Source organism: Eubalaena glacialis, chromosome 11, assembly GCF_028564815.1.
Source record: "Eubalaena glacialis isolate mEubGla1 chromosome 11, mEubGla1.1.hap2.+ XY, whole genome shotgun sequence".
Classification (NCBI taxonomy): Eukaryota; Metazoa; Chordata; class Mammalia; order Artiodactyla; family Balaenidae; genus Eubalaena; species Eubalaena glacialis.
This window is the reverse complement of record NC_083726.1, coordinates 94397948-94412882: the sequence shown is the minus strand read 5'-3', so window position 1 is coordinate 94412882 and position 14935 is coordinate 94397948. Positions and strand designations below refer to the sequence as shown.

The window sequence follows — 14935 nt, the reverse complement described above, 5'->3', positions numbered from 1 at the left end:
AAAAGAAGCATCACAGAGCTGAAATCTGAATGATAAACAGGCATTAATTAGGTGAAAGGCGTAGGGGGTTAAGAGGGGAAACCAATTGACAGAGGAAACAAACATGTGAAAAGGCCCTATGGTAAGAGGGAGCTCAGAATGTTTGTGCAACTAAAAAGGGGGGGAAAAAAGGCCTTATGCCTGAAACAGAACCAGAGGATGGAAATATGGTACAAGACAAGGCTTGTACCTCTTCCCAGAACCATGGAAAGCCTGAAGTCATACTGGGCTTAATGACATTCTAACCAAATGTAAGCAAATGAAGGGGAAACTTCTTTCAAGTCTATATGTTCCATTTTTTAAAGTAATAAAGCAACAATGAATATTTTAATTCATAAATCTTTTGGGGTCTAAAGGCAAACACTAAACAAAGATACTGCCCCTTCAATGATTCTGATGACAAGCTACTCTTCATTCCCAACTCCAGCTGCTGGATTCAGGCTGCCTTCATGTATCACCTGATTCCTCCCATGCCTGCCATTTGCAGCCTTCTTCTATTTCTCTTTACCACCGTCTGATCTTCCTAGAACAAAACCTGATTATTTCATTCTTCCACTTAACAATCCATCAATGGCCTCACACTGCCTAATAGGGAATACATGATCTGGTCCTTGTCTGCCCATCTAGTTTCATCTTCTGTTCGAATACAGTAGAGCCAGGATTTGAGGTTGTCCAGAGAACAGGTTCATTTCTTGATATTCTATTACTCCTGAAGTATTGGCCTCATCCACATGGTTCAAGGTGGCTTCTTCCCTGCCACATTACAAATAGCTGAATGGGGATTGGCTAGGGAGGAAAGGAAGGAGGAGAGTAAACCTCTCCTTTAAGAACCTAACCTCAAATTATAGTCTGAGGCCACACCTGGCTACAACGGAGGCTAGGGAACGTGGTCTTTATTCTCAGTATCCACAAACTCAAGTACTTCTATTAGTATGGAAGAGGGAAAAATTAATTTGGGGGAATAACTAGCAATCTCTGATACAGAAATAAAAATTAATATGCATTTTTTTCTAAATTAAATACAGTTCAAACTAAATGATTCAGTTGATATTAATTCTTTGAGTTTATTATAACTTCTATTTTGAAAAAAAATGTGCAATACAAATGTTGATCTACTCTTTAGAAAATGTTAACGGTATAAATTTATGGATATCTTGTTGCCAAAGTAATTACTGCCTCTCAAAACTTGTACATGTCAGTTTACTTAATTCTTTATTCAGATTCTCCAGTAATTAACAGAGTGTTTTTCTACTTGCAATTTGATAATTTTTAAGAGCCAGTTCTGAGAGATTCTTTAGCAGCCAAGACCTCAGAAATAAGTACTTGGTTTCACCCTGACAGATACAATGACTTCATTTGTACTGACCAGGAAAGGAGGCTCATTCTTGACATGGATTTAGAATTGGAACTCAATTACTAAATCATGTCCTGCCAGGTAAATAGGGAAGAAAGGTAAATAAAGGCCCTTTATCATTTGTTATTAATCCTAGCAATGGATTAATTTAGTAAAGTTTTAGATAACTAACACTTTCATCAACGCGTCTTGATTTGATTTAAAATGTCATAGTATGTACCATTCCTAGCCACAAGTAGAGTCCTCAATACAACAAAATTCCGTCCTTTACCATCCCTGCCTATTTTAACAAACCAAGACTGAAATTACCCTCTTTGAAAACATGGCTGAAACCAAAAATCTACTTGAAATGCAAATGTTTTAAGTAGTTATGTCCCTAATACTAGCAATGACCTTGAACACTTTAGCCAAACACAAGTAACTAGTCCTTAAATCATTAACTTACTTTGGATTCCTAACGTAACTGTGTTTGGTGATTTGGGTGAGATTTTTTAAGTCACTGTCTTTACTTGGTATGATACACTTCAAAAGGATTAATCTGGATGTTATAGAAATGAAGCAAAACTCTGATAACATTTTGCATCTTTCATCTCAAAATTATTTTCTAAAGATATTATATTTTTAAACATCTATCATAGTGGATGTTAGAACTAGAGGGAATAGAACGACCTTGTTTTGCTTTTTTAAATTATTTTGTAATTTTTACATATCTATATTTTTCACTTTATTTCTTTGTCCTATATGCAAATATGCTCTCAGAGAAGCTCTCATTTGTACATTGCTACCAGTGAGGATTCCAAGAATAAGAGTACAACACCAGAGAATTTCAAGTTCTTAAAGAGAATGGCCAAACATGTCTTTTAGAATAAGACGGAGACAAAGCACATTAAAACAGACTTAGTCAATAGAAAGAATATAAAGTAATGAAAAACAAAAATACCGTTCATTTGTTCTCCTCAACCTATATTTAAATGCCTATCCCTTTCCAGACACTTACTCCTAAATTTCAAAAATAAAAATTGCAAGTTGTTGGGGCTTCCCTGGTGGCGCAGTGGTTGAGAATCTGCCTGCGAATGTAGGGAACACGGGTTTGAGTCCTGGTCTGGGAAGATTCCCACATGCCACGGAGCAACTAGGCCCGTGAGCCACAATTACTGAGCCTGCGCGTCTGGAGCCTGTGCTCCGCAACAAGAGAAGCCGTGATAGTGAGAGGCCCGCGCACCGCGATGAACAGTGGCCCCCGCTCGTGGCAACTAGAGAAAGCCCTCGCACAGAAACGAAGACCCAATACAGCCAAAAATAAATAAATAAATAAATGATTTAAAACTTAAAAAAAAAAATTACAAGTTGTTGTATGCCCTCTTCTATTTTTCTAAAGTTCTATAAATTCCCCAATTACTTTCTGATTTCAAATTAGCAAATTATTTCCAACTAAACTTTTCTGCTGATAGCTGTTAAAGTATAAAATATTTCCCTGGATGTATTATATATTATCCACTAAGAGAAAGGGATGATCGAAATTAAGAAATGGTCTCACAAAATGCTTACAAATTCAACTCTTTGCACACATTAAAAACAATATTGAACTTTCATAAATATTAACTTTAATGTGCCTATAACATACAAATCATTAAATAAGGCTATATACATTACTTTTTCCAGGCTGTAAGTTTTATCACATGTTGGACTAGGTAGGTGCAGAGATATGACCCAAGAGATTATAAAAGGTACCTATTATAGCAAGATTTAATGGCACTATAAATCCAGTGACAACCTTCATCCATTTTAAAAGAATTACCCATATGAATTCTCAAAATATTTAATAAGAACAATTACACTGACTTTACAATTACATTGACTTTTTTCCAGAAAGGGACTGATATTAACAGCTACTTAAAGATTTGGGAATATGCATATCTTAATTCAACAAATATTCATTCAATAAATATTTATGGAGTCAAGCACTTGAGATGCTCAGTGACAAAACAAAAGATCTCTGCCTTCAAAGAGCTTACATTCTACCAGTGTAGATAGATGATAAACAATGAACACAATAAATAGTAAATTATACTGTATGTAATAAGATGGTATGTAAAAAGAGGTAAAGCAGGGTAAGGAGAACAGGAAAGGCTGAGGCAAAATGTTAAATACATTACTATATGACCCAGCAATTCCCCTGCTTAGGTATATTCCCAAAGGAATTAAGAACATATGTCCACATAGAACCTTGTACACAAATATTCATCACAGCATTATTCATAATAGTCAAAAAATAGAAACAACACAAATGATAATCAACTGATGAATTGTGATGAAACACAATGTGCTGTATCCTTACAATGGGATATTATTCAGCAATAAAAAGGAATGGAGTACTGATACATGTTACAATGTGGATGATCCTTGGAAACATTATGCTTAGTAAAATAAGCCAGACACAAAAGGATCAATATTGTATGATTCCATGTATACGAGGCCCCTAGAATAGGTAAATTCATAGACTGAAACTAGACTAGGGATTACAGCGGATGGTGGGGGAGACGATGGGGAGTTATTGTCAAAAGAATAAAGAGTTCCGTTTGGGATGATGAAAAAGTTTTGAAAATGGGTAATGGTGATGGTTGCCCAATATTGTGAGTGCACTTAACGCCACTGAATTTTACACTTAAAAATGAATAAGATGGTACAGTTTATGTTATGTATATTACCATAGTTTATTTTAAAAGGTGCTAAGAAGTTACTATTAAATTACCTACTAAGCGGTAACACCTCAGCTCATGCCCAGGTCCTCTGTGCTTTCCTTCTGCCCTACCACCATGCCCCAGAAGCAGGCAAAACTCGCAGCCCTGCTCACAGTGATCTCCCTGGTAGTCAGATCTGGCCTCGCAACTTTCTTTTATGGACATAAGTGAATAATCCAAGAGGGGCCAAATTCTATCACTCTGTATTCTCAATGTTAAGAAGAGAGATACCGGGCTTCCCTGGTGGCGCAGTGGTTGAGAATCCGCCTGCCAATGCAGGGAACACGGGTTCGAGCCCTGGTCCAGGAAGATCCCACGTGCCACAAAGCAGCTAGGCCCGTGAGCCACAGCTACTGAGCCTGCGCGTCTGGAGCCTGTGCTCCGCAACAAGAGAAGCCGCGACAGTGAGAGGCCCGCGCACCGCGATGAAGAGTGGCCCCCGCTCACCGCAACTAGAGAAAAGCCCTGGCACAGAAACTAAGACCCAACACAGCCAAAAATAAATAAATAAATAAATAAAATTAAAAAAAAAAAAAAGAAGAAGAGAGATACAGAGTATAGGGATTGCTGTATCCTAGGCATGTAAATGGCAGGACCCAGAGAGAAGGTTCTGCTACTGAGATGCCCACAGCAGCACTGGGTTTCTCTGCCTTTCTTAATGCTCAGGTGTTGAGCTCATCATTCAATTTCTTGGAGCTCCTCCAGTATCTTTATACTAATAAATTTCCTTCTTTAAGGAAATTTATTAATTGAGCTGGCCAAAGATGGTTTCTGTTCCTTACAAACAATGGAACCTTAGTTCTAATATTCAACTCTTAAGCTTTATCCATATGGGCAAAGGGATATGCAAATGTCCTTTGCTTTCCAAATCTCTGGAGCTTTTGTGACAACACAGTAAGAACTGGGATAGCAAGGGATACCTATAGATTGTTTTTCAAGAGTTCCAAGACAATTCAATACGAGGCTTGCAAATAATTTAACTAAATGTGAGTTGGAGAGCACTTTATTCTCTGAAATTTTTACAAATAATACTTCTATTTGCCGCTAGAAAGTTAACCAAGAATTTTTTAACCCAGTTTCTTTTTGCTGGGTTTTTGTTTGTTTGTTTGAGCTCTTATATTTAGCTCTGCTGATCCATAAATTCCTTACACAATTTGCAGAATCCTCTTTAAACAGCAGATATACGGATGACAGTAGTGTCTGCTCCTAGTGGCTATTTCATAATCAGTGATTACCACAAGGTCTTGGAGAGCTAGATATTATGATATCTATTTCATAATCAGTGATTACCACAAGGTCTTGGAGAGCTAGATATCTAGTAATTAATTAAAAACTTAAAAGATTTTTCTAAGACTCCACTGAGGAATTTTTTTGGATAACTAACATATAAAAGTCCAGCATTTTGTAATTTTCACAGAGATTTTTATGATGACATTTTAACAATGACTCAAACACTTTAATAGATAGAACCTCAGTAACACATGCTTGAATGCTAAGAATTTAGATACGAATATAGATTATGCTTTGTTTTACTTCCTAAGTCTTTCCCGGCATTCATGGGACTCTATCTATGGCCTCTATCGCTTGTTAAACACCAAAAGGAAATGAGGGCATGGTGTACTCCACACATACCAGAAGGGTATTCTATGCCAAGTGGGGGAGAGAGAGAGAGAGAGAGAGAGAGAGAGAGAGTGTGTGTGTGTGTGTGTGTGTGTGTTGAATAGTCACAGGCACTATGAGACAAAAAAATTTAGAACTATTTTATTACAGATGGAAAGTTGTCCTTAATGCCAAAGCTTCCAGGGATCTAGAAGACTACTGAAGTTCATGATTAACGAAGAAAAACTACGAAACACTGGGGCTAAGGAAAAATAAGGGGGAAAGGAGTGAAAATAGAATATGCAAAGGAGCTGGAAACATTGTAAAATTCCCCCCAAAAATTGCCAAGTTTCTGGGCTTTATATCCTGCCCTCTTTATCTCTGGTCTCAATAAACTCAGCACACATGACAAGGATTGAAGGCAGTCCAAATAAACTCAGAGGGTCTGAATCAAACTTAAAGCTCTCACATTTGATAAATAAGCATCAAATATATTTTTTGATTATTTCTTCTATCTTTGCATATCTCAATAATATCAAATTGTTTGCTTCCTTTTTTGGAGCTATTAAAATGAACAATAAAATTTCAACAATTTTTTTAATAAAAGAAAAAAGTACCAAGAATATATGATCAAATTATGGATATAGATTTGAGACAAATATCCATCTTAATGATCCTCCGAAGTTCAGCTACATACCACCTCCTCCTTGAAGTCCTCCTCAGGTCATACCAGCCAGAGAAAGAATCCTCTTCTGTTTCCCTATGAATACTGTTTTTAATCATCTTTATTTGAAAAGAATTGCTTTATGTTGTGGTTATTCAATACCAATCTTGTCTCCATTACTAAATAATGACTACATTGATTTCACAAATATTTATTAAATGCCTACCTTTTACCAGGAATTGTGTGAGGTGCTGAGCATACAAGGATTATAAAGTCAGAGTCAGTTCCTGATCTTGTGGCATTTATAACTGTGAGAGCAAAACTATCAAATGCCTTTAGTTTCCTATAGATCCTAGTCAAGTGTCATACCAGATTCTCAAAGGAAGTTTGAGTTTTTGAGATAATAATTTAAAATAGCACAATATCTGGCATCTCTTCATATTGTATCCCTAACACATAGTCAGGGCTTGTTAAATATGCATCAGGTGAACCAATGATTCAGTCCGGAGCACCCTCCAGCATAAACCACATCACCAGGAAAGGTCCATAGACTGGATTCATGATGCGGACACATTTTCAATTTTATGATTAAATTTTTTTCTGAATAAACTGATAATTTATTCTTAATTCAGGGTTGGAGTTCTATAGGTTTGTGTCAGAATAAACTATAAAACAGCATTATTAACCAATCATTGATTTGAATTTTGAGAGGGTTAATCCATCCATTTCAAAGATATTCAATAAAAACACTTAATTGAATGATTTCAATCACACACACACACACACACACACACATAGATCCCTCACAAAGTAATGCCTATAGAAATTGACAGACAATAAAAGTTCCATAATGGGTACTAAGATTATTAAAATGAACAAGTCAGTGATGCTGAAGGGCATACTTCTTACATGTGTAAACAGACTTCTAAAATAAAATAAACTATATATTTACTGCACAAGTTAAACCAACCATTCATAAAGGCTCAGCATTACTGGCCAAACATTTTTCCATAATACATTTTAAAATACCAACAATAAATAACTAGAAACAAAAATTTTTTATGGTAAACATATGACCATCTATTTCAGCAACATGCAGCGTCCTTGTCTGTGGTTTTCTTCCACTGACCATGACCAGGAAAATGCTTTATTCATGCTTTTTAAAATAAACATTGTTGATGAACAGTAATAAGAAATTGAAGAATCCTTCAAAACATCACTTTCATTTAGTTAACTTTCCTGACTATAATAGCAATAGATGTCTAACTAAAGAAACATATATAGAATCTGGGAAATATAGGAGACATGAAAATAAAAATCATGCACCCATTCACCATGCATTGTCACCACTGTTAATAAACAAGCTGCTGTATTCTCTTTTACTATTCTTCATGAATCTTATTTTCTATATTATTAAATTAGAATTATGGTTTCCTAAAAGCATATATTAAAAACGTACCCATCTAAATCTGCATGAGAGTAGAAAGATAACCACTATGCATTTGAAAGGCACAATTTTACTCATTAAATAAATGAATGAATGACCATTGAAGTTTCACTTCTCTGATTATAATCTGGTGATCTATTACCAAGCTCTGATGTAAAAAAAGGAGTAAAATTCAATCTATTGTTATGTTAGAAATTTGTCATAGAAGTCCACTGTTACTTTCTTTGTATTTATATATGAAGATACACCATGTGCCTTGAATTTAAGTTTTAAAGTTTGAATTTAACTTTAAAGTTTTAAAGTAATCTGTCTATATTCTGTAAGTTATATACACGCTATCTATACAAGAACAGTTCCAAAGGGAAAACATGACTGTGAGAAGTGCTACCTACGCAAAAAAAAATTTTTTTAAGCAAAAAAGCTCTGTTAAATCTAGAATGAGGCCAAGCATTTGCTTCTGAATTCTCTTTCTATCAAAGCCAAGGATCAGGAGTAACTAAGGAAGGATGGTTGTTTACCTGACTGAGCTCTCCACCGGAGAGGGTCTAAAAGCTGCAGTGTTGTTTATGGAATGACTTAAGTTTAAGAAATGGTGGACCTTTCAGCTTAAAATAGACTTTATGTTCACCACTTCAGAAACTGTCTTTGTACTCCAGCTGATTTAAAGTTCCATAACATGACACTACTAACCCTTAGACTTTCCAGAACAACTCAATATTCAAGATCATACTGTCTTTTTCCTCCCCACTAAACACACATGCAAATATCCAATGGATTTTTAGACACTTTTATCACAGTAACATATGCCCTAGCCAAAACAAAGCTAAGTTCATATACCTAGTTATAGCAGAAAATAATGCTGTTACTTGGAGGGGTTCTGTTTAGAAGAGGCTAAAGATAAATTACAAATTATGCAAATATAAAAATTGGTTATAACCATTCCTTGCTTCATCTATGACTCTCTACTGATCAAACAGTCCTATTAAGGGAAAGATTTTTCAAACCATGGTAAGAATAGAAAAATTAAATAAGAAAAATAATAAATCAAATCTGCAACCATTTAAATATTAAAACTTTAAGCAGAAAAAAGATCAGGAAGGGAAATTCAAAGGACTATAATTGTTAAAAATAAAACATAAGTCTTATTCATCCATCTAAGGAATTAAGTCAGAATTATAAACTGTGTGACCCACCATCCCCCTACCTGATGTCTATTGTTGAACATGGAAACAAAGGAATTAAAAAGTTCATTGAATTGGCCAAAATCAAGCAGTAATTAAAAATAAGGGCCCTGATCTTTTCCCACTCTGGTAAAAAACTATCATGATACTTGGCAGTCACTGCACCAATGGGTGGTCACCTGAGTGTTTTCTCAGACCTTAATTACTGGGTGCTGATTCTTAGTAGATCCCAAAAAGAAACCTCAAGTCAAAGGCAACAATCACTTAAACATATGTATACAGATATGCATAAACACACACACACACACACGTGCACACTTGTCATTCACTAACCTCTCAACCACATGGAGAACAGACAATGAAACAACTGTATACTTTTTATTGATTCTACTGGCCCACCCGTCCTGGGAATTCTGCCATGCTCACTCCCACTGTGTGGTACCTGACCATTGGTCAAGTTGATATACCCAAAATATGAAGTGTCAGAAGTGTCAATGACCAGGGAAGCAAATCTCAGTATAAAGAAATGGAGGAATGGGGAAGGGACAATTAACACTACATTTGATACAAATCAAAACTACAGTGAGGTAGCACCTCACACCAGTCAGAATGGCCATCATTAAAAAGTCTACAAATAACAAATGCTGGAGTGGGTGTGGAGCAAAGGGAACCCTCCTACACTGTTGATGGGACTGTAAGTTGGTGCAGCTGCTATGGATAACAGTATGGAGCTTCCTCAGAAAACTAAAAAATAGAATTACCATATGACCCAGCATCCTACTCCTGGGCATATAGCCAGACAAAACTCTAGTTCAAAAAGATACATGCACCCCTATGTTCATAGCAGCATTCTTCACAATAGCCAAGACATGGAAACAACCTATATGTCCATCGATAGATGAATGGATAAAGAAGATGTGGTACATATATACAATGGAATATTACTCAGCCATAAAAAAAGAATGAAATAATGCCATTCGTAGCAACATGGATGCAACTAGAGATTATCATACTAAGTAAAGTAAATGAGAAAGAGAAAGACAAATACCATATGATATCACTTATAAGTGGAATCTAAAATATGACAGAAATGAACAGAAACAGACTCACAGACATAGAGAACAGATTTGTGGTTGCCAAGGGGGAGGGAGTTGGGGGAGGGATGAAGTGGGAGGTTGGAGTGAGCAGATGTAAGCTTTTATACATAGAATGGATAAACAACAAGGTCCTACTGTATAGCACAGGGAACTATATTCAATATCCTGTGATAAACCACAATGGAAAAGAATATTAAAAAAAGAATGTATATATATGTATAACTGAATCACTTCACTGTATAGCAGAAATTAATGTAACATTGTAAATCAACTATACTTCAATTTAAAAATAAAATTAAAAAATAAAAAGCAAAAACAAAAGCAACACCGCATCTGAAACTGTACAACACATCCCAAAAGTCCTCCCTTCTCTTTTAAAAGAAAAATAAAAACCATAACCCTAAAATGTACAGTACAAAAAAAAATTGTTTATTTAAAATATATTCACCATCTTCATCCAACAGGATTTAAAGTAGTTTTCCTTAAGTCAAGATAAGTGTTTCCTAAATAGATCTTTAGATGAAAAATTAAGTTAGAAAACATAAACCAGGCCCCTTTTGCACCAATACAAGCTGGGAGAACCATACTCTACCTCATTTAGCAATAACTCAGGGTTCAGAAACATCAGGTAAATCCTGGTTAAAGGATAACTGGGGAAAAAAGGGAAATGCAAGTCTTTGCAACCGGAGCAGTCTAATTCCTCAGACTGAGATATCAAACTTAAAAGCTAGGTCACAGAGCCTACAAAAATCTTCCTACATTTCCAGTTGGAAGGGCCTCTAAAATGGCCTACTAAACTCTAATAGAGTGAAACTGTGATTTTTTTCAGGTGAAAAATTCATGACCTTATTACAAAAATTCCCAAAAGCCAATAATAACAACGTGTATCCTCCCAAACAAATTTACACACAAGATACTAAAATCAGACAAAATTTATCTGCAGACAAATAAATATGTATGAATTACCTGTAATGCTGTAAACTCCATTCTCACTAACAACTTCCTAAGGTGAATTTGAAAAACCATCATGCAACCAAAAGCGTCAAATAGATAAAGAGCAAAGATAGAAATCAGAAACTTTCAGCCTCATTTTTAGCTCTTCCGTTGAGTATTTAATATTACAGTGGAACAAACTATGCTGGCTAAATAGATACAATGCCAGTATCTCCAATGGAGCTCTCTGATTCACTTTAACAATTCACACACCTTTGAAGAAATTTAAGGCCCACAAAAATATAAGCATAATGTGGATTTTCCTAGCAACTCTCTAAAAAAAATGGGCTCTTTCCTTTCTGTCTCTTTCATTCACTTTTATAATACCCCAGGTGCAGGGGCATCATATACTCTTTCTCTTACTCTCCACAAAGACATGCTGACACGAAAAGAGAATAAATGATATGAACAGGGTCATAATTAGCAACAGACCTTGGACAACTGACCTCCAACTATAGAAGAGCAAGGAAATTCAACTTGAAGTATGTACTCTGTCTTTGATAGAAAAGGTGTATAAATAATGAGCCTACAAAAGTATAATGAAAAACTATAATGCTGCTTTGATTTCATGGTCCTAAAACAAACTTGTAAAGTAAAATATCTACCAGTTGTCATCTAAGCTAACAAAGTAGGTGATGCTACTTTGCCTAGATAACATTTCACGTGGCATGAACATAGGCTCCTGCCAGCTTTGTAACTACTAAAATTCTCAGGCCAACGTAGTGCCATGAGTTAAAGAATATCTAATCAGAGTACCAAGCTTCACCAGCGGCAGCATTTCCAACGACCAGTCCTCACCTTAGAATCGAGCTGCACAGAGGTCTTGTCATATTAACCTCAACAAGAATCAGTTTGTCAACAGAAAAATAATACTGCACAAACACACTCTAAGGCAACTCAACTTCCAAAACACCAGCAAGAAATGTTGAATACGAATAAATATTTTATACAAACATACGCTAAATTAAAGCTTCTTTTTCTCAAGATAATGTGTAACCAAAGAAACACACACTTGGCTGAGAGTCTGGAGACAGGGTTAGAGCTCCAGCTTTTGGCATTAATGTCCTCTGCTTCATAGGTAAGTCACTTCATTTCTCTTCCCCTAGGTTTCTCTATCTCCAAAATGAGCAGGACAGTCTCCGCAACTGCTAAAATACTTTAGCAGTTAGTAGTGACCGAGACACACACCTTTGCTGAATAAGACACTACAAAAACATGGCTTTTTATTTCACTAGGTTTTATACTCTATTCCTAATCCTTTTTATTATTTTGTCCACGACTGTAACTGTCGCTCACAGTCACCTAGGTAGTGACAATTACAATAGCTAACACTTAATACAAGTGCTCATGTGCCACGTACTGTGCTAAGCACCTTATGTTAACTCACTTCTTCCTCAGCACAATCCTACGAGGTAGTAACCATGAGTGAGGAAACTGAGATGCAATTATGTAACTTGCCGAGGGTCATAAGGTTCACAAGCGGAGAAGCCGGGATTTGACCCCAAGCCCTTCCTGATCAACAACCAGGTTAAACACACCTAGAGAGTCTACAGAGGGGAAGGGTGAGGTGCAGCAGAGTCCATCTGCAAAATGTTGCAGGAAACCCAAACACTGACCTTGTACTAAGAACTCTCTGGGAAACAAATGGCAGCTTATGATTTACAAACCCAGCACAAAAGCACCTGTCACGGCTATTTTTTTCTTCCATGCTTCAGTTTCACTTAACATTGATCTTAAAGGGATTAAGTTAAATCTACCTCCCTTCTTTCACCCATTAAGGGAGATGCACAAATAACAGAAACTGGGGAAGTTCTGGTGACGTCCATGTCCCCTGTGGGGTAGACACCACTCCATTAATGGCATGGCTCAAAGCCACCGTCCAGGGACACTGCATGTTAAGTCATGTGCCCTAAAACCTAACGGCAGAAAAAAGTGACCAGTCCGAAGTGGAAACACCAGTTTCTCAGCCTGAAATCTCTAAGACTGGGGAGTCTAGCTACTGAGACCAGGCGGTAACAACAACAAAAAAAATGTACGCATCAAAATACAATGCAGTCAGTGTGCGTTTAAACTGCGAGCTGGTATTAACAATCAGGACAGAGAGAAAATACTAGTAATCAAGGAAGTCCTCTTTAACCATCTAGCACACGGTTATGTTTATATATCTATTTCCCCCATTCATAAATCAACTCCAATCTCAAGAGCCCTGCACTTGGCCGAGTCCCAGGAGAGGTTGAGCATTTCAGTGGGCCAAAGCCCGGGGAGGGGAGAAAGCAGGTGTGAGTTCTAGAACCCAGGAGGCCGTCGGAGCCCCCAGGCTGCCCCCGAGGCGGGGCGAGTCCCCGTTTGGCAAAGCCAAAAGGAAATTACTTCAGCCAAGTGGGACGGTGAGCTCCTCCCGCAGGGCAACCCGGCCCTGAAGGACAAGGGCTTGAGAGCGGTAACGAGCAAAGATGGGGAAGAGGAGGCATTTTGTTTCACCTCCAAGGGAAAAAAACATTTTTTTTTAATCAAAACAACCCACGGAGAAGCCTGTCACCGGGCCTGTCTCCGGGCTTTTGAATCACTTCCTCCTTTATAGATGCGTCTCTGAGCTTGAGATTACGAAGTTGCAGAGAAAGTCTTGCCTCTATGGGCAGCTTCCTGCGAGCGAGAGAGCCGAGCGCACGGCGCTGTCCGCGGGCGCAGAGCCTGCCCTGCCTCCCGGCCACCCCAGGCGGGAGCGGGCGCCGGGGGAAGCGGCGGCGCCAGGAGGGACTGGGATGGGTTCCGAGGGGCCTGAGTACCAGCGCTCCCCAGCCCGCGCCCCGGCTTACCCCAGCGTGTTGATGAAGCCGTTGACCGAGCCCTCCGCGTACAGGGACACGATGTCCCCTATGTAGAGGAAGCTGGACATTTTATCGGACATGCTGCTTCATGCTCCGCAGAAGACGTCCCTCCTCTTCTCTGCGCCCTCGCCGCCCTCTCCGGGGAGCCGCCGCGGCAGAGGCGGAACGGAGCGCCCGCCTGCAGCGCCCAGAGCGGCGGCGGCGGGCACGGCCCGAGGGATCGCGTGTCGGGCTCAGCCCTGCCCCGCGCCGGGGGAGCCGCCAGGAGCGGCGCTGCAGCTCCGGACACCCCGCGACGTGCGCCGCCCGGACGCCCAGAGAGCCGCAGCCGCCGCCGCCGCCGCCTCCCCGGCAAGTTTCCTGTTCCTTTCAGAAGTTTTCTCTCCAACACCTTTTGCTCCTCCTCCCTCCTCCGCTCCCTCCTCCGCCTACCCTCCCCGCTCCGCGCCCCGCCGCAGCGGTCTCCGCAGCCCGGCCAGAGCTGGTGCGTGCAGAGCCCCCCGGTTCCCTCGGGGGAATTTTTGGACCAGGTGGTGGTGCCCATTGGGCGAAGGGGAGGAGAGGAGCCGGGGGACGAGAGGGCGGAGGCCAATCAGGCGGCGGCGGCCCGGGGCGGAGCCGGGCCGGGGCGGGGCGACCGGGGTAGGGGGCGGGGCCCGGCCGCCCGGGAAGCCGTGGCGCGCGCTGACCGAACGCGGGGAGGCGCTGGAGGGGCGGCGGGATCCCCGAACCGGGAAGCGGTCGCCGGAGAGCCGCCCTGGGGAGGCTAGACTTGGGGTGCGACAGTTCCCGCCTGGGAAAGCGAAGGATGGCGGGGCCGAGACCCAGTCCCTTGTCTTAAAGGGGGCGGGGAGGATTGAGAATTGGCGATGGGGCGCGCGCGCAGGACCGGAGCGGAGTGAGCCGGCGATACGCCTGGAGATGAAAAGAAGTAGCCGGAGCGGCGTGGGTGCGTGGGGTGGATAATTTGCTGACACAGGGAGAGGAAGGAA

At 39.7% G+C, this 14935-nt stretch overlaps 1 protein-coding gene across 3 annotated transcripts in view; it reads right to left on the bottom strand.

Moving 5' to 3' along the window:
* The window catches only part of ITPR2 (inositol 1,4,5-trisphosphate receptor type 2), a 521178-nt gene extending 506777 nt beyond the window's left edge, over positions 1-14401 (bottom strand). For all 3 annotated transcript variants that reach the window (XM_061204256.1, XM_061204257.1, XM_061204259.1), the window contains exon 1: positions 13932-14401. In XM_061204256.1, the coding sequence (XP_061060239.1) occupies positions 13932-14023 (92 nt within the window). In that variant the 5' untranslated portion in view covers positions 14024-14401. The remainder of the gene's footprint in view (positions 1-13931) is intronic.
* Positions 14402-14935: the final 534 nt, after the last annotated feature.